Source organism: Bombyx mori, chromosome 27 (genome assembly GCF_030269925.1).
Source record: "Bombyx mori chromosome 27, ASM3026992v2".
Classification (NCBI taxonomy): Eukaryota; Metazoa; Arthropoda; class Insecta; order Lepidoptera; family Bombycidae; genus Bombyx; species Bombyx mori.
In genome coordinates this window covers 1,054,755-1,075,235 of record NC_085133.1, presented here as the reverse complement: position 1 = coordinate 1,075,235, position 20,481 = coordinate 1,054,755, and the positions used below count along the sequence as shown (strand labels likewise).

The following is a 20,481-nucleotide window of genomic DNA, read 5'->3' as shown; positions in this document are numbered from 1 at the left end:
GTGCACTTAAAGGAGCGTCTCTTCCCGTGGATGCCATCAAAGGTGACCACGGGAATGAGTAGCAGCTTTCTACAAGTATTACACCAACGTAGTACGATCATCAATTAGAATCCATTGGTTGTAGGGCATATTGTAAGCCAGCACAGGTAGGTAAGACCTATTTTACCGCAAAGCAATAATACCTTCTGATTAATGGTAGGGTTCTGGGTGTAACGGTAGGCAGAGGTTTGGCTCTGCCCCAGGCATTGCTGAAGTCCGTGGGCGACGGTAAGCCCTCACCATCAGGTGGGCCGTATGCTGGTCTGCCTATAAGGGCATTACAAAAAAATAAGATCCAGACAACCGCTATTTAGTACATTTGAAAAATCGACATCAAGCATAAAAAAATAGATTAAGTATTCAGTGTATTTAAAACTCAAGGCATCCTCCGATATTTTTATTGATTTCAAAGCGGTAGACCCGTCACTGATCGTATCCAGGCTCTGGCGATAGGCACGTCGGTATAAACCCCTGGCTGGTTCTTCACTGCACAGCCGACGCCGAAGGACACTATGCCAACCAGCTTTCCTTTGATAATAGCAGGACTACCGGAGTCACCCTGGATAAAACACAGTCTACAATGCTTCTAGACAGGATCAGTAGAGAGTTTACTGTACAATAATAAGTCTATTACGTCCGTCTGGTGTAGTGGTAAGTGACATGGTCACTACACAAGGGGGTCGCGGGTTCGAATCCCGCCAAGGGAAGATATTTGTATGATAAATATAAATGTCTTTTCCAGGGTTATGGATGTATATTCAATATATGTATGTGTATAAGAAAAATCTTATATTTTACGAACTTATAACGGGACCAGTTAACTTGGCGTGATTGTTAGTAAATATTTATTTATTTAGGATTCAAAGACAACTTTTAAGCCCACACGCGCCTGTTTCGCCATTGTGTCTCTGTCTGGTGTGAGCTAATTAATCCTTCCGAAACAAACAGTCTTACTCACATAATATTGAGTCTAGGTAGCGACATCTTAGGAAATACTGTGGAGCTTTAATGGTGCGTGGTATAACAAAAACAGTAGTCCCGTGTAGTACAGATGAATTCTGCTCTCTGTGTTAGTACTGTGATTTTCAAATGAAAACGAGGGGATTATCTCAAGGAATCACTGGTGGTAGGATTTCTTATGAGTCCACACGGGTTGGTACCACCACCCCGCCTATTTCTGCCGTGAAGCAGTAATGCGTTTCGGTTTGAAGGGTGGGGTAGCCGTTGTAACTATACTGAGATCTTAGAACTTATATCTCAAGGTGGGTGGCGCATTTACATTGTAGATGTCTATGGGCTCCAGTAACCACTTAGCACCAGGTGGGCTGTGAGCTCGTCCACCCATCTAAGCAAAAAAAAAAGGAATACCGGCTTGGTATTCCCTGTGAAGCATATCGTCTTTTCGTATTAAAAGTGTACAATTTCCAAAAATATTCGTAATTGAGTTAATATGCGGAATGATTTAGTATCACCAGTATTTTTTTCATAAATACTGTCAAAAGAGCGTAGTTCAGTTTTAGTTCTTTTTTTTTTTTAGTTTACCTATATTTTGACTACTATTAACAAAATTAATACATATTTTTATCTTACTTTAAAAGACAGAATCAGATAATGTAACTGGTAAAAACTAAAAAGTAAATGTTGCAAAGATGATGGTAATTAAAAATATCATAATAATATGTTAAACCTTTAAAACACTCTCCTGTAAAATTTAGTGAGTTTTGAGATTATACAGTTTTAATGCGAGAAGACGATATGTTACCAAACTTAAAGGACAAAAGACCCTCACTAGACATAGCTGTTCCAAGCAAGTAGGGTCTATAAGCTCCATTAAAATTAGGCACCAGGTTATCCGTGAGATATGCAAGTTCTCTTATCTAACCGAAAAAGTAATTCAATTTATTTACTTGACAAGAATCCTTAGTTCCATTCTTGTAGCCGGCGCAGAACATTCTAGTCGTAATATTCCTGTAGTTTGGCAGCGGTAAAGATTTGCACTCGTAATAACTGATGACAGGAATATACGCCCGACGAACCACGTCTTGCATCAGCCTGCTCTGTACACACGAAATTTTATTATTAAAAATAAGTTTAAGAATATAGCAATTTGGAACGTCCTGTGGTGACCGGTAAAATAGAGGGAAAAAGGACTAGGGGTAGGGGCCCCAAACGATTGTCGGACCAAATAGTGGAGGAACTGGGGGTACCTGTCAGCGACGCACTCCACCAAGCTATAAAACGGGATCGGTGGAGACAGCTGGTTGACGGAATTGGACGGAGTCACGATCCTCAGCAGTGAGAGACCGATCGGAGAGAGAGAGAGAATTTAAAAAAACTAACAATACACGTTTTTATAGAAAATCCAACTGAAAAATAGAAAATAAATTTTAATAAATTTGTATTATAAATATAGTGTAAGAAAAAATTATTTTATTGTAAAAAAGCGTGGGGTACTCTTCAGGATATTATCAAAAATAACCCTTCTACTCATATGTGTTCATAAAATATATATAACTACTGATACCATGCACCCCACGCTTTTTTTAAACTATTATTTATTTTTAATTTTTTTGTTGCATTTCAACTTTTTTTTTAAATATTGAATTGTCATCGGTCCTTAATAAGTATACCAAATTTCGAGTTAATCCGACGTTTTGAAGGGGGTCAAAATCATGTTCAAAGATTCCGTTACATACTAACATACATACGTCTGATGCTAATAAAAGCGTATTAATTACAACCATTCCCTCGAAGATCCCCTTTTACGCAGTCTATGCAAGTCTTTTTAGGACCGTTTCCTCACATTAAGATTTAAGCCCATCGATATATCGATGTTTAAACCATTTTAAACCACCATTATCATAAGCATATCCTCGCTATGACTGCCGACAGACTAGACTGGACTATATAAGACACTGTTGTAATAAGCATCTATCTGTCGTTAATCCAATACAGTGACTTGATGGCGGTTACTCAGTTAACATTATTTCATTATTTATTAAATTAGTTCCTTTTAATTTTTATAATTTTGATTCAGTTTCATTTGATTTCTATTCATTTTTGTTTACTTTTATTTTTAATCACTCTGATAAATTTTCATTTTAATTTTATTGTATTTTGATTTAAATATTATGTAATTGTATGTGAAATTTGATGGGCTTAAGTTGCCTGAAATAAACGCATTTCATTTCATTTCATTATGAATATACTCTAATATCTATCCAGTAGTTTGTTACATATTAGTTGAATATTAACATAGTGATGTGATCTCTAATTTGTAACAATACGTGTTTAATTTACACCCTAATTGAAAGTCCACGGTGTGTATTTAAAATAATAATGTTACTAATGGGTAAGTACCGTTAACTGTGTTCTACCACGAAGCATTAACGCATTCCGGTTCGAATAATGGGACTGACTATACACAATACAATTGAAATTTCGGCTTAATGTTTTTTTGCCCTACCTACTTGCTAACCTAGGATGCTATTTCAACTATGCTCCGTTTGGTAGGTGAGCTTACGAGGGTCAACTTGGGAGGACTTGCTAACACTAGCACCAGCAAGAGAAGTGCTTCGCTGAGTCACGACCCACTGAGAAGATTAGGTGAGAAACTCAGTGGGTTATGTTTATGGGCTAGTTTGCACAATGAGAACGGTTAACACGTCATTTCGGATCCTCGCGATCTACTAACGTTAACTTTAGATACTTCAAACACTGGTCACCATTCTCGTCAGACCTGTCACTTGCGACGAAATGCTCGGCGAGTAAATTAATCCACAGACACAGCCCACTGAGTTTCTCGCCAGATCTTGTCAGTGGGTCGCGTTTCCGATCTGGTGATAGATTACTGGTAGTAGGACCTCTTGTGAGTCCGCGCGGGTGGGTACTACCACCCTGCCCATTTCTACCGTGAAGCAGTAAAGCGTTTCGGTTTGAAGGGTGGGGCAGTCGTTGTAACTATACTTGAGACCTTAGAACTTGTCTCGGGGTGGGTGGCGCATTTACGTTGTGGATGTCTATGGGCTCCAGTAACCACTTAACACCAGGTGGGCTGTGAGCTCGTCCACCCATCGAAACAATAAAAAAAAAAAAAGATTCTGCGAAGCACTGCTCTTGCTAGGGATAGTATTAGCCACGTCACCAGGTTAGAGCCCCGTGCGGCTCACCTATTCGTTCAGCGAATCTAGTATAACCCCTCAAGGTTACTAGAATGGGTAGGAAAAAAAAAGAGAACGGTGACGGGTGCTTGGAGAGCTTCAAAGCACGGGTCTGATGTCGTAACGCTGGCAGCATTGAAAGATGGCTCATACATCAGGTGGGCTATGATGGGACTAGTTTATCATCAATGCAATTCTTGTCTATCTACAAAAGTCAATTAAATTTACCTTATACTCGATGTGGCCCCAACCGCTGACCGAGATCAAAGCCCCTGGCTGGATGTCGTTAGCATGGCCTATAGCAACAGGTCTACTTTCCATGGTCACTGGCACTGCCACTTCCAATAAGAGCAGTTGATAGTCATAGTCATGGCTGTGGAGTTTTGAAGACGAGTTCCACAACGGATGAAAGAAGTGAGCGCAAACGGGATATCGGGTTGCCCTACTCCTGTATGTCGAACCGGCTAGGATGAAGTCGCTTTTGTCTCTAAAAGAGAAAGTCTTATGGTTAATTAACTCCTTTAACGAGCCAACAAGCTTACAGTGCTCAAACTTTAGTGGATCTTTACCACTTACCAACAGAACAAAACCGACCTAACACCAGTATTAAAGCAAATTTCGCACGTTTGCTTTAGAAAACCCGGTACCCGTCTACGGGATTTTAACACGGGCATCATCACATCGCTTGATATCCTATCCTAAACACGTGCCAGACACGTGCTATTCGTCACGACTTCAAAATAATGTTGGACCCATCTGGTGTTAAGGTATGGTCGTTTTCAAGAATCCGAATCAAGAAGAAGAAAAAATAATTGAGTGCTTACTTGCAGTGAGCAGCCGTCAGAACCCAGTCTGGTGCTATCAGAACTCCACCGCAATACATACCATAGAGTACTTGATAGGGAATTTGTTTGATGCTAACTTGGTCCCCGCCAACGATTCGCCATTTAATCTTGAACCCAAATATAAATATAATTAGGTTTGGAGCTCTATACATTAGTTTTCCAAGTGTTTTTTTTTTTATTATCGGTTCAAAAATATAGTATACAGGGTGTAATAAATGCGTTTCAAAGCGAAAAGGGAGATTTAATACTATCTTAAAGCAAAAATAAAGTATCTCATATCTGGCATCTCTATTTAGTATTTTCTTCAACTCTGCCCAATCGTTAATATAATTCAAATTTTTTTTTATTGCTTAGATGGGTGGACGATCTCACAGCCCGCCTGGTGTTAAGTGATTACTGGAGCCCATAGACATCTACAGCGTAAATGCCGCCACTCATCTGGAGATATAAGTTCTAAGGTCTCAGTATAGTTACAACGGCTGCCCCACCCTTCAAATCGCATTACTGCTTCACGGCAGAAATAGGCAGGGTGGTGGTACCAACCCCGTGCGGACTCCCAACAGATCCTACCACCAGTAGTTTTTGCGGCTTAATCTCGTGTCCGACGTTTCCAATATTTGACAGGTTTTGTTAGAATGAACAAATATAAGGTATTATCGACATTCGAATATTGTGCGACTACCGTCTAATTTTCTATGATACATATAATTCTCGACAATTACATTTCTTTTTTCAGTTGTGGTTGGCATTCCAGAGAAAATGTCTGTCACAGTACCAGGAAAGTATTATATAGGACCTTAATACAAATTAGCCAGTTATAGTAAAGCGTGGCTGACCCTCACAAGCTCATTTTGTTTTTGATCTTATATATACAACTGTGAATATTATATACTTACTAGCTGACCCGGCAAACGTTGTTTTGCCATATATAAGATTTATAGGGAATTTCTAGTGTAGAAAAAAATACTAACTTATTGTAAGTGTGTAAGGATGTGGTAAATGAGTGAAAGAGGTATGTAGCGCTGTAAACGATGAGGGAATATATAATAAAAATAACAAAACCTCATTCAACCACATAATACCTTACTATAACAAAAAAAAAATGTCAAAATAAAAAAAATATGTTAGGGGTGGACAACCCTAATCACTTAGGGGTATGAAAAATAGATAGTAGCCGATTCTCAGGTTTACTGAATATGCATAAAAAATTTCGTGAGAATCGGTCAAGCGGTTTTGGAGGAGTATGGGAACGAACATTGTGACACGAGAATTTTATATATTAGATATTATGTCAGCGCAACGTCACTATTTAGTTAACTAAAAATAGTTAAAGTTAACTGTTTCCATAATATTACGCTTGTCAATAACTGTTTAAGACGGTGTTCAGGAGAATTCATGATTAAGATACCCCCGCTTTCTACTATAAATACTAATGACTATTGTGGCTAAAAACAAAGTCATTTCGGATCCTCCCTATCCACTAACGGTGCTTTTAGGTACCTCAAGCACCGGTCATCGTTTCCGTCGAAGCCGTCGCTTGCGACGAAGGGCTCAACGAGTAAATTAGCCCACAGACACAGCCCACTGAGTTTCTCGCCGGATCTTCTCAGTGGGTCGCGTTTCCGATCCGGTGGTAGATTCTGCGAAGCACTGCTCTTGCTAGGGTTCGTGTTAGCAACGTCGTCAGGTTTGAGCCCCGTGAGCTCACCTACTAGTTAAGGTTACGCTGAAATAGCCTCTCAGGCTATCAGCTTAGGTAGGAAAAAGAAAGCTCAAAACATTCCAGCCTGAGCTGTCGAACGGAGCGGAACTCTCTGTTGATATCGATGTAGGCTTGAGATGTAATAAACGGAATTCATTGGAAAAATGAGTCTTAATTACTATCACTATGCAAACCAACTTTTTTTTTCCTACCGGTGCTGATAGCCTTCAGAGGCTATTTCAGCTTCACCCTAACGTTTGTAGGTGAGCTCACGGGGCTCGAACCGGAGAGTTGCTAACACTGACCCCAGCAAGAGCAGTGCTTTGCAGAATCTACCACCGGATCGGAAACGCGACCCACTGAGAAGATCCGGCGAGAAGCTCAGTGGGTTTAATGCAATGGTAATGATGAAGAGAATGGCGTCGCATTTTAAAAACACCATGAAACCAGCCTGCTCCTTCATATACAATGGATCTAATGACTAGCTTTATAACATAGAATTCGCCCTTATACTGGTTTTGTTAGTGGAATAAAGATATTTAATTATAATTTAAAGAAAATTATGTGCCTATAGCTAAAGCTACAAATTGTGCTTGCAAGTTTCAAGCTTTAAAGCATACTTCATCATCAGCATCACTGGATTGGTCGGACATAGCCTCGTGGAAGTACTGGTAGTTTCTTGGCGCACTCCTCTTGGTGACGTAGATGCGGTGGTATTTCTTCACGCATTCAGGTGACAATTTCCCTTTGTATGTAACTGAAAGGAGAGCTTATTTTTGAATTCATCCGTAGTCACTTTTTGGCGGGAACGCGAGGAGTGAAGTGTTGTGATTTGTTTTATTTTGTCTATTAAGTGTTCTTCAGGTTTAAATGTGTAATAACGGTGTTTTATTAACTGTTTAATATCTGTGAAAGTGCACAAATGTGGGAAATTAAACACAAAGCCGCTGGACATAGCTTCTCGGGATCCTTCAAAAAGTTCATTGTTTGTAGGTTTGTCGTTCTTGTGTTCAAGTGGTTTTAACTGTAGTTTGTATACGACATCTTTATTTTATTGCTTCAGTACACGTCTGCTAAGTGCGTATCAGAACTTGATTGATGTCATCCACTTTTTTGGTGTCTAATCGTTGGTAGTCTAACGGGCTATTCCACGCAGACTGGTAGGCTGCTAACACCAGCCCTAGCAAGAGCAGTGCTTCGCTGAATATCCCACCGGATCGGAATCGTGACCCACTGAAAAGATCCGGCGAGAAAATCAGTAGGCTGTGTCTATGAGGTCGTCCAGATTGGTAATTTGATGCCTACATTTTTATTAAGTAATAGATGTCTATAGGTACGCAATACTGGTTCCTAAACTTTCCGTATAAATAACATACATATGTTTCATGTTTATTACATCGTTCCTTGAACGTGGAAGTCATACGTATGTATTTACTACGAAATTTTTGACAAAGCCAAAGCTTAATCACCATCGCCATATAACGAATAGAACCCCATCGATAAATAATATCGAAGCACTTTAAAGATTTCACAGCGAAGCGCGAAGTTCGTCATATATAAATATAAATATATAAATATTTACTAACAATCACGCCACGTTAACTGGTCCCGTGATAAGTTCGTAAAGAACTTGTGTTACAGGTACCAGACATCGGACATAAATGTAAGATTTTTATTATACACATACATATATTTAAGATACATCCTTGACCCTGGAAAAGACATTTTATATTTATCATACAAATATCTTCCCTTGGCGGGATTCGAACCCGCGATCCCCTTGTGTAGTGACCATGTCACTTACCACTACGCCAGATGGCCGTTATCATGTGATAACATCCATTTCGGCATAACCGAATAATAATCTACTCGGGCACTGGTAGCTTATCCATTTTTTCCACGAAACAGTCGTGCAAATTTCGGGACATTCTTCTTTACGACTTCCGCCTCACGCGTCAAGCTCGGCGGGATTCCAGAGATATCAGCGGGCTTTGTACTGTGCGAAAGATAGGCGGCGAGCTCTTTTCCGTCTTCAGCTAAAAAAAGTGTAATGACAAAACTATCCAGGGAATAAAAATCATGTATCCATATTATGCATTCCATAGGATTAGGTATTTACTTACCCAATATTATGTGGAATATAAAAATTGCGTGATATTCTTGACTTGTTTTTTTCCTAACTTGTGGTAGGATGCTTTGTGAGTCCACTCGGGTAGGTACCACCACCCTGCCTATTTCTGCCGTGAAGCAGTAATGCGTTTCTGCTTGTCAGTTGTCAGTTGGGGCATCCGCTGCCTACCATTAAGGTGGCAACAGTTATGATACGCTGTTGATGTCTATGGGCTCCAGTAAACACTTAACACCAGATGGCCCGTGAACTACAAGAACAACACACAGTCCGTTTGAAACTTTACAATCTAATCCATGCCATCTATATTTAAAATGCGAAAGTCTGTTTGTTCACTACGCTTTCACGTCTTATGACGCTCAATCAACCATAATGAAATTTTGTGTACATTTATTTCCAGATATACCTAGAGAACCTATTATATCATCATTCATCATCATTCTTTCCTATTACCCTCTGCTGGGGTGTAGGGCTCGAATCAAATTTTTCCATTTATATCGGTCTTGGGCAGTCTGTTCTAGGTCCTCCCACCTCATGCCCAAGACCCCTAGCTCCTGCTCCACCGAGCGACGCCAAGTTGTTCTGGGGCGGCCTCTCTTCCTTTTACCAGACACTTTCCAGGTCAGTGCTCTCTTTGATAGGTGGGTATCGGGCTTTCTCAAAGTCTGACCAATCCAATGCCACTTCCGCGTAAGGATCTCCTTCTCCATTGGTGTCTGCTTAGTGATCCTCCACAGCTCTTTGTTAGTGATCTTCTCAGGCCAAAAGATTTTCAAAATCTGACGCAGGCACTTATTCACAAACACTTGAAGTTTTTTGATCAAGTCCTTGCGAACAAACCAAGTTTCGCTACCTATCATACCTATCATAGCCATAATATTTCAACGAGAAAGATAACCACGCACCAAGACATACTTTTTTCTGCTTTAACACGAGTGGAGTCGTTTTTAACAGTTAAAAGCTAGTGCACATATAAAGAGAACATATTATATTGGGATACGTATTTCAAAGATTTTTTGCACCAGTGCACAATATGGCCTGACGTTAATTAGATACCGCTCATGCACATCACGTGAATACCATCCATCTTGCGCCATGAGACAATAAGACATCGGTAAGTATAGTGTCCATTGAGTACACAGTCTCTTCCTGCAGATGCCATCAAAGGTGACCACGGGAATGAGTAACAGCTTTCTACAAGTATTACACCAACGTATTACGATCATCAACTAGAACCCATTGGTTGTAGGGCATATTGTAAGCCAACCCAGGTAGGTAAGACCTATTTTGCCGCAAAGCAATGATACCTTCTGATTAACGGTAGGGTTCTGGGTGTAACGGTAGGCAGAGGCTTGGCTCTACCCCAGGCATTGCTGAAGTCCGTGGGCGACGGTAAGCCCTCACCATCAGGTTGGCCGATGCTCGTCTGCCTATAAGGGCACATTACAAAAAAATAAGATCCAGACAACCGCTATTTAGTACATTTGAAAAATCGACATCAAGCCTAAAAAAAAAACAGATTAAATGTTCAGTGTATTTAAAACTCAAGGCGTCCTCCGATATTTTTATTGATTTCAAAGCGGTAGACCCGTAACGGATCGTATCCAGGCTCTGGCGATAGGCACGTCGGTATAAACCCCTGGCTGGTTCTTCACTGCACAGCCGACGCCGAAGGACACTATGCCAACCAGCTTTCCTTTGATAATAGCAGGACTACCGGAGTCACCCTGGATAAAACACAGTCTACAATGCTTCTAGATAGTATCAGTAGAGAGTTTACTGTACAATAATAAGTTTATTTAGGATTTAAAGACAACTTTTAAGCCCACACGCGCCTGTTTCGCCATTGTGTCTCTGTCTGGTGTGAGCTAATGAATTCTTCCGAAATAAACAGTCACACAATATTGAGTCTAGGTAGCGACATCTTAGGGAATACTGTGGAGCTTTAATGGTGCGTGGTATAACAAACACAGTAGTCCCGTGTAGTACAGATGAATTCTGCTCTCTGTGTTAGTACTGTGATTTTAAAATGAAAACGAGGGGATTATCTCAAGGAATCACTGGTGGTACGACTTCTTGTGAGTCCGCACGGGTAGGTACCACCACCCCGCCTATTTCTGCCGTGAAGCAGTAATGCGTTTCGGTCTGAAGGGTGGGGTAGCCATTGTAACTATACTGAGACCTTAGAACTTATAGCTCAAGGTGGGTGACGCATTTACATTGTAGATGTCTATGGGCTCCAGTAGCCACTTAACACCAGGTGGGCTGTGAGCTCGTCCACCCATCTAAGCAAAAAAAAAGGAATACCGGCTTGGTATTCTCTGTGAAACATATCGTCTTTTCGTATTAAAAGTGTACAATTTCCAAAAATATTCGTAATTGAGTTAATATGCGGAATTTATTTGGTATCACCAGTATTTTTCTCATAAATACTGTCAAAAGAATGTATTTTAGTATTTTTTTTTTTTAAGTTATACTTCTTTAGGAGCGTTATGAAAAATTGATGAGAGTGAAATTTTACGATGCGCGCGCACCGTGACACAAAATTAACAGAATGAAGTTGCCCACTAAATCGCTCATTACAATACGACCGACGTAACTTGGCGAGTCTGAATATAGCCGGAGGTGAACTTTCCGAATTGTACCGAGAATTACCGAATTTATACGATGTCAAGAAAAGGGATGTCCAATATGCGTCTTTGAGGATGTTGTTTAACCGATTTTTTTTTCAAATTGGTTAAAATTTAAATAAGAAAAAAGAAATAAATTTAATAAAAATAAAGTATAACTTCTTACGCGCGTACATAAGTACACGCACCCTTTTTTTTTTAGTTTACCTATATTTTGACTACTATTAACAAAATTAATGCATAATTTTACCTTACTTTAAAAGACAGATAATGTAACAGGTAAAAACTAAAAAGCAAATGTTGCAAAGATGATTAATATTAAAAATATCATAATAATATGTTAAACCTTTAAAACACTCTGCTGTAAAATTTAGTGAGTTTTGAGATTATACAGTTTTAATGCGAGAAGACGATAATGCTACCAAACATAAAGGACAAAAGACCCTCACTAGACATAGATGTTCCAAACGAGTAGGGTCTATAAACTCCATTAAAATTAGGCACCAGGTTATCCGTGAGATATGCAAGTTCTCTTATCTAACCGAAAAAGTAATTCAATTTATTTACTTGACAAGAATCCTTAGTTCCATTCTTGTAGCCGGCGCAGAACATTCTAGTCGTAATATTCCTGTAGTTTGGCAGCGGTAAAGATTTGCACTCGTAATAACTGATGACAGGAATATACGCCCGACGAACCACGTCTTGCATCAGCCTGCTCTGTACACACGAAGATTTTATTATTAAAAATAATAGTTTAAAAATATAGCAATTTGGAACGCCTTGTGATGACCGGTAAAATAGAAAAAAGGCCTAGGGGTAGGGGCTCCAAACGGTGGTCGGACCAAATAGCGGAGGAACTGGGGGTACCTGTCAGTGACGCACTCCACCAAGCTACAAAAAAGGATCGATGGAGACAGCTGGTTGACGGAATCGGACGGAGTCACGATCCTCAGCAGTGAGAGACCGATCGAAGAGAAAGAGAGAGAGAGAGAGAAAATTTAAAAAAACTAACAAAATACGCTTTTATAGAAAATCCAACTAAAAAATACAAAATAAATTTAAATAAATTTGTATTAAAAATATAGTGTAAGAAAAAATTATTTTATTGTAAAAAAGCGTAGGGTACTCTTCAGGATATTATCAAAAATAACCCTTCTACTCATATGTGTTCATAAAATATATATAACTACTGATACCATGCACCCCACGCTTTTTTTAAACTATTATTTATTTTTAATTTTTTTGTTGCATTTCAATTTATTTTTTTAAATATTGAATTGTCATCGATCCTTAATAAGTATACCAAATTTCGAGTTAGTCCGACGTTTTGAAGGCGGTCAAAATCATGTTCAAAGATTCCGTTACATACTAACATACATACGTCTGAAGCTAATAAAAGCGTATTAATTACAACCATTCCCTCGAAGATCCTCTTTTACGTAGTCTATACAAGTCTTTTTAGGACCGTTTCCTCACAATATTAAGATTTAAACCATTTTAAAATATCATTATCATAAGCATATCCTGGCTATGATTGCCGACAGACTGGACTGCCTCTATATAAGACACTGTTAGTTGTAATAAGCATCTATCTCCAATCTTATTCCAATCATAATCCAATACAGTGACTGGTATGGTGGCGGTTACTCACTTAACATTATTTCATTATTTATTATATCAGTTCCTTTAAATTTTTATAATTTTCATTCACTTTCATTTGATTTGTTTTCATTTTTATTTTTAATCACTCTTATAAATTTTAATTTTATTGTATTTTGATTTAAATATTATGTAATCGTATGTGACATTAATTTATGGGCTTAAGTTGCCTGAAATAAACGCATTTCGTTTCATTATGAATATACTCTAATATCTATCCAGTAGTTTGTTACATATTAGTTGAATATTAACATAGTGATGTGATCTCTAATTTGTAACACTACGTGTTTAATTTACACCCTAATTGAAAGTCCACAGTGTGTATTTAAAATAATAATGTTACTAATGGGTAAGTACCACTAACTGCGTTCTACCACGAAGCATTAATGTTTTCCGGTTCAAATAATTGCACTGACTATACACAATACAATTGAAATTTCGGCTTAATGTTTTTTTGCCCTACCTACTTGCTAACCTAGGATGCTATTTCAACTATGCTCCGTTTGGTAGGTGAGCTCACGAGGGTCAACTTGGGAGGACTTGCTAACACTAGCACCAGCAAGAGAAGTGCTTCGCTGAGTCACGACCCACTGAGAAGATTAGGTGAGAAACTCAGTGGGTTATGTTTATGGGCTAGTTTGCACAATGAGAACGGTTAACACGTCGGATGACACGTCATTTCGGATCCTCGCGATCTACTAATGTTAATTTTAGATAACTCAAACACTGGTCACCATTCTCGTCGAACCTGTCCCTTGCGACGAAGTGCTCGGCGAGTAAACCAGCAGATGATGAGTGGTTACCGTGGCTCATAGACGTCAGCAATGCCAGGAGCAAAACTAAGTGGCTGCCTACCGCTAAGTACTCTCCACAAGCCTCGTTTGAAGAAGGACATGTTATAGCTTTATTAACAAGAGTCACTTATACTTCAGCACCATGAGAACCGTTTTTTTATTAAGTCCCTTGACCCACCTTGAGACATTTGGTTGAACCTTCGTATTCTTTATCTAACCCAGAGACATAACCCATTGAGTTTCTCGCCGGATCTTGTCAGTGGGTCGCGTTTCCGATCTGGTGGTAGATTCTGCGAAGCACTGCTCTTGCTAGGGCTAGTATTAGCCACGTCACCAGGTTAGAGCCCCGTGCGCTCAACTACTCGTTCAGCGAATCTAGTATAACCCCTCGAGGTTACTAGAATGGGTAGGAAAAAAAGAGAACGGTGACAGGTGCTTGGAGAGCTTAAAAGCACGGGTCTGATGTCGTAACGCTGGCAGCATTGAAAGATGGCTCATACATCAGGTGGGCTATAATGAGACTAGTTTATCATCAATGCAATTCTTGTCTATCTACAAAAGTCAATTAAATTTACCTTATACTCGATGTGGCCCCAACCGCTGACCGAGATCAAAGCCCCTGGCTGGATGTCGTTAGCATGGCCTATAGCAACAGGTCTACTTTCCATGGTCACTGGCACTGCCACTTCCAACAAGAGCAGTTGATAGTCATAGTCATGGCTGTGGAGTTTTGAAGACGAGTTCCACAACGGATGAAAGAAGTGAGCGCAAACGGGATATCGAGTTGCCCTACTCCTGTATGTCGAACCGGCTAGGATGAAGTCGCTTTTGTCTCTAAAAGAGAAAGTCTTATGGTTAATTAACTCCTTTAACGAGCCAACAAGCTTACAGTGCTCAAACTTAAGTGGATCTTTACCACTTACCAACAGCACAAAACCGACCTAACACCAGTATTTAAGCAAATTTCGCACGTTTGCTTTAGAAAAATCGGTACCCGTCTACGGGATTTTAACACGGGCATCATCACATCGCTTGATGTCCTATCCTAAACACGTGCCAGACGCATGCTATTCGTCACGACTTCAAAATAATGTTGGACCCATCTGGTGTTAAGGTATGGTCGTTTTCAAGAATCCGAATCAAGAAGAAGAAAAAATAATTGAGTGCTTACTTGCAGTGAGCAGCCGTCAGAACCCAGTCTGGTGCTATCAGAACTCCACCGCAATACATACCATAGAGTACTTGATAGGGAATTTGTTTGATGCTAACTTGGTCCCCGCCAACGATTCGCCATTTAATCTTGAACCCAAATATAAATATTATTAGTTTTGGAGCTCTATACATTAGTTTTCCAAGTGTTTTTTTTTTATTATCGGCTCAAAAATATAGTATACAGGGTGTAATAAATGCGTTTCAAAGCGAAAAGGGAGATTTAATACTATCTTAAAGCAAAAATAAAGTATCTCATATCTAGCTATCTCTATTTAGTATTTTCTTCAACTCTGCCCAGTCGTTAATATATTTTTTTTTATTGCTTATATGGGTGGACGAGCTCACAGCCCGCCTGGTGTTAAGTGATTACTGGAGCCCATAGACATCTACAACGTAAATGCCGCCACCCACCTGGAGATATAAGTTCTAAGGTCTCAGTATAGTTACAACGGCTGCCCCGCCCTTCAAATCGCATTACTGCTTCACGGCAGAAATAGGCAGGGTGGTGGTACCAACCCCGTGCGGACTCCCAACAGACCCTACCACCAGTAATTTTTGCGGCTTAATCTCGTGTCCGACGTTTCCAATAATTGACAGGTTTTGTTAGAATGAACAAATATAAGGTATTATCGACATTCGAATATTGTGCTACTACCGTCTAATTTTCTATAATAAATAATTCTCGATAATTACATTTCTTTTTTCAGTTGTGGTTGGCATTCCAGAGAAAATGTCTGTCACAGTACCAGGCAAGTATTATATAGGACCTTAATACAAATTAGCCAGTTATAGTAAAGCGTGGCTGACCCTCACAAGCTCATTTTGTTTTTGATCTTATATATACAACTGTGAATATTATATACTTACTAGCTGACCCGGCAAACGTTGTTTTGCCATATATAAGATTTATGGGGAATTTCTAGTGTAGAAAAAAATACTAACTTATTGTAAGTGTGTAAGGATGTGGTAAATGAGTGAAAGAGGTATGTAGCGCTGTAAACGATGAGGGAATATATAATAAAAATAACAAAACCTCATTCAACCACATAATACCTTACTATAACAAAAAAAATATGTCAAAATAAAAAAAATATGTTAGGGGTGGACAACCCTAATCACTTAGGGGTATGAAAAATAGATAGTAGCCGATTCTCAGGTTTACTGAATATGCATAAAAAATTTCGTGAGAATCGGTCAAGCGGTTTTGGAGGAGTATGGGAACGAACATTGTGACACGAGAATTTTATATATTAGATATTATGTCAGCGCAACGTCACTATTTAGTTAACTAAAAATAGTTAAAGTTAACTGTTTCCATAATATTACGCTTGTCAATAACTGTTTAAGACGGTGTTCAGGAGAATTCATGATTAAGATACCCCCGCTTTCTACTATAAATACTAATGACTATTGTGGCTAAAAACAAAGTCATTTCGGATCCTCCCTATCCACTAACGGTGCTTTTAGGTACCTCAAGCACCGGTCATCGTTTCCGTCGAAGCCGTCGCTTGCGACGAAGGGCTCGACGAGTAAATTAGCCCACAGACACAGCCCACTGAGTTTCTCGCCGGATCTTCTCAGTGGGTCGCGTTTCCGATCCGGTGGTAGATTCTGCGAAGCACTGCTCTTGCTAGGGTTCGTGTTAGCAACGTCGTCAGGTTTGAGCCCCGTGAGCTCACCTACTAGTTAAGGTTACGCTGAAATAGCATCTCAGACTATCAGCTTAGGTAGGAAAGAAAAAAAAACGCTCAAAACATTCCAGCCTGAGCTGTCGAACGGAGCGGAAGTCTCTGTTGATATCAATGTAGGCTTGGAATGTAATAAACGGAATTCATTGGAAAAATGAGTCTTAATTACTATCACTATGCAAAGCAATTTTTTTTTCCTACCTGCGCTGATAGCCTTGAGAGGCTATTTCAGCTTCACCCTAACGTTTGTAGGTGAGCTCACGGGGCTCAAACCGGAGAGTTGCTAACACTGACCCCAGCAAGAGCAGTGCTTTGCAGAATCTACCACCGGATCGGAAACGCGACCCACTGAGAAGATCCGGCGAGAAGCTCAGTGGGTTTAATGCAATGGTAATGATGAAGAGAATGGCGTCGCATTTTAAAAACACCATGGAACCAGCCTGCTCCTTCATATATAATGGATCTAATGACTAGCTTTATAACATAGAGTTCGCCCTTATACTGGTTTTGTTAGTGGAATAAAGATATTTGATTATAATTTAAAGAAAATTATGTGCCTATAGCTAAAGCTACAAATTGTGCTTGCAAGTTTCAAGCTTTAAAGCATACTTCATCATCAGCATCACTGGATTGGTCGGACATAGCCTCGTGGAAGTACTGGTAGTTTCTTGGCGCACTCCTCTTGGTGACGTAGATGCGGTGGTATTTCTTCACGCATTCAGGTGACAATTTCCCTTTGTATGTAACTGAAAGGAGAGTTTATTTTTTAAATCATCCGTAATGACTTTTTGGCGGGAACGCGAGGAGTGAAGTGTTGTGATTTGTTTTATTTTGTCTATTTAGTGTTTCTTCAGGTTTAAATGTGTAATAGCAGTGTTTTATTTACTGTTTAATATCTGTGAAAGTGCACAAATATGGGAAAACGAAACAAAGCCGCTGGACATAACTTCTCAGTATCCTCCAAAAAGTCCACTGAAAATTTTTCAGTAAATGACCACCATTTTACTGAGATTATATTTCATATCATTTCATTTCATTTCACTCCATATTATAATTTTTCATAAAAATAAGAATATAAATTAAAATAAGACATGACCTAAATGTCTTTGTTACCAGGTCAAAAAATCCCTTTAAAAAAATATGAACAGGTAGTAATTAAATATTTTGCTTGATTTCTAGTCTCCCAGAGTCACTAATCTATATATTAATACGTGAAGCAAAAACTTTGTATCCCTTTTTACGAAAATTGCGCAGACGGAGGAGTATGAAATTTTCCACACCTATAGAGAATATAGAGAAGAAGTGCACAATGCTAATATTTTTTTTAAATAATGCATAAAAGATACCTTAAATCAATAAATAAAACATTACACACACTACATACCATGTATTTGACGCACACACGCATGCATACTATTTATTGTCAAACTTTTGCTCTTGACGTCTGTTGTCAAATTAAGATTAAATATTGTTTGTCTTTATTAATATTTTGTATAGTCTAGTCTTGGCGAAATTTGTGATTATAGAAGTATAAAATATAATCATAACAGTGTACAAACTTACAATTCCAATTAATTATAGTCGAATTTCGACTACTGCGGGACCTCTAGTTATCGTAAATGTACTAAAATAATTTTTGTATCTACGGACTAAATGTTATTAGCTAAATAAAATGTACATTAATGTGTTTCACAATATATTCTTAGGAACGATGCGTCCTATCACATATTATTTTTTATTGTTTAGATTGGTGGACGAGCTCACAGTCCACCTGACGTTAAATGGTCACTGGTGCTCATAGACATCTACAGCGTAAATGCGCCACCTACCTTGAGATATAAGTTCTAAGGTCTCAGTATAGTTACAACGGCTGTCCCGCCCATCAAACCGAAACGCATTACTGCTTCTCGACAGAAATAGGCAGGGTGGTGGTACCTACCCGTGCGGACTCACAAGAGGTCCAACCACCAGTAATTACGCAAATTATAATTTTACGGGTTTGATTTTTATTCCACAATGCTATTCCTTCACCGTGGAAGTCAATCGTGAACATTTGTTAAGTACATATTTCATTAGAAAAATTGGTACCCGCCTGCGAGATTCGAACACCGGTGCATCGCTAGATACGATTGCACCGGACATCTTATCCTTTAAGCCAAGAAGTTTTGAAAATTTGGATACTATTTTTCTACGAATTCACATACCATTGTTGAAATCGGCCGCGATGAATTGTAATGAAAACAAGACGACAAACGGTAAGTGACACCAAGTCATGGTCGGATGTTAAATTGTAAATGTTCCGAAGCAAAACGTACAAGGAACGGTAGCAGTCTTTAATAATTATGTTACATGACGTACGTAACAATCGGGTAACATTGTAAATGACTGCATTATGGTTGGTTCGAAGTTGAATGAAATATTTGAAATGTATTCAACTGAGAGGTCCCGCAGTAGTCGAAATTCGACTATAATTAATTGGATTGTATTTTATACTTCTATAATCACAAATTTCGCCAAGACTACACTATAAAAATATTAACAAAGGCAAACAATATTTATTCTATTCTCAATTTGACAACAGACGCCAAGAACAAAAGTTTGACAATAAATAGTATGCATGCGTGTGTGAGTCAAATACATGGTATGTAGTGTGTGTAATGTTTTCTTTATTGATTTAATGTATCTTTCATGCATTATTTTTAAAAAATATTAGCATTGTGCACTTCTTCTCTATAAGTGTGGAAAATTTCGTACTCCTCCGCTCGCGCAATTTTCGTAAAAAGGGATACAAAGTTTTTGATTCACGTATTAATATATAGATATCTTTTTTGATTGGTTTTGTTAATTTTAAGTATGTTTCAATGATACTATGTACACATATGGATTTGTTGTTGTGGTCTGAAATAAAATAAATAATTCATTCAATCATTCATTCATTATTTTAGTCATGACTAGGTATAGGCTTTAATAGTATGTGAACGCAATTCACGGTTTATTTAAATGTGTACTCGGTCGTTGAGGTCGATACTAACATAAAAAAATGAACCACCGCGTGAAGGCTGGAGATGTGAAACATTGATATTATTTTTTACAGGTTCATGTGGCATAATTAATAATAAAATATTAATATTAAGAAACGGAAATGACCGTTTCTTAATACGCAGCGCTACTACATATAAATTGTACATAATAATATGAAAACTATCATACTATCATATAGCACGGCGAAGAGTCGCCACAGCATGCGTCGCCACGCCAGCAATCGGTTTTACATGCGCCTTTATATGTTTCACATCAAAAACATCTTGAGTTTGATTAATTTCTTAGAGGAATTGGAATAATAGGAGAGAAACTTCCCACACCACATCATAGAAACGTCTCAACATCAAGCTGTGGAGATCAGACCCATATCAAGGATCAAAACAGATAGATATACTCACGGACTAGCGTTAAGTGAGTATCAGCGTATATAACAATGCAGATTCCACCGTTCTTACGACATGAGGTCGAACTTGACAGACTGTGTGAGAATGCAGTTCATTTCAGACTTGGGTGTAGTGAATTAAGGCTAATTTAAAACTTTTGCAGGTATTTATTTATATTAAAACATTTGCGTATAACATT

The 20,481-nt window shown here is 38.7% G+C and overlaps 2 protein-coding genes across 2 annotated transcripts; both read right to left on the bottom strand.

Moving 5' to 3' along the window:
• Positions 1 to 391: 391 nt before the first annotated feature.
• Positions 392 to 10,128, bottom strand: LOC119630666 (trypsin 3A1-like). The gene is made up of 6 exons (XM_038020760.2): positions 10,095 to 10,128; positions 7,367 to 7,503; positions 5,024 to 5,151; positions 4,428 to 4,686; positions 1,947 to 2,096; positions 392 to 598 (listed from the first exon to the last, which is right to left on the bottom strand). The coding sequence occupies exons 1-6, from the start codon at positions 10,126 to 10,128 to the stop codon at positions 446 to 448; spliced, it is 861 nt and encodes a 286-aa protein (XP_037876688.1). The 3' UTR covers positions 392 to 445.
• A 300-nt stretch (positions 10,129 to 10,428) lies between these two features.
• Positions 10,429 to 19,131, bottom strand: LOC101737614 (trypsin 3A1). Its single transcript, XM_038021374.2, has 6 exons — positions 19,062 to 19,131; positions 17,467 to 17,603; positions 15,129 to 15,256; positions 14,533 to 14,791; positions 12,072 to 12,221; positions 10,429 to 10,601 (listed from the first exon to the last, which is right to left on the bottom strand). Exons 1-6 carry the CDS (start codon positions 19,129 to 19,131, stop codon positions 10,449 to 10,451), a joined length of 897 nt encoding a protein of 298 aa, XP_037877302.2. The 3' UTR covers positions 10,429 to 10,448.
• Between the last annotated feature and the right edge of the window lie 1,350 nt (positions 19,132 to 20,481).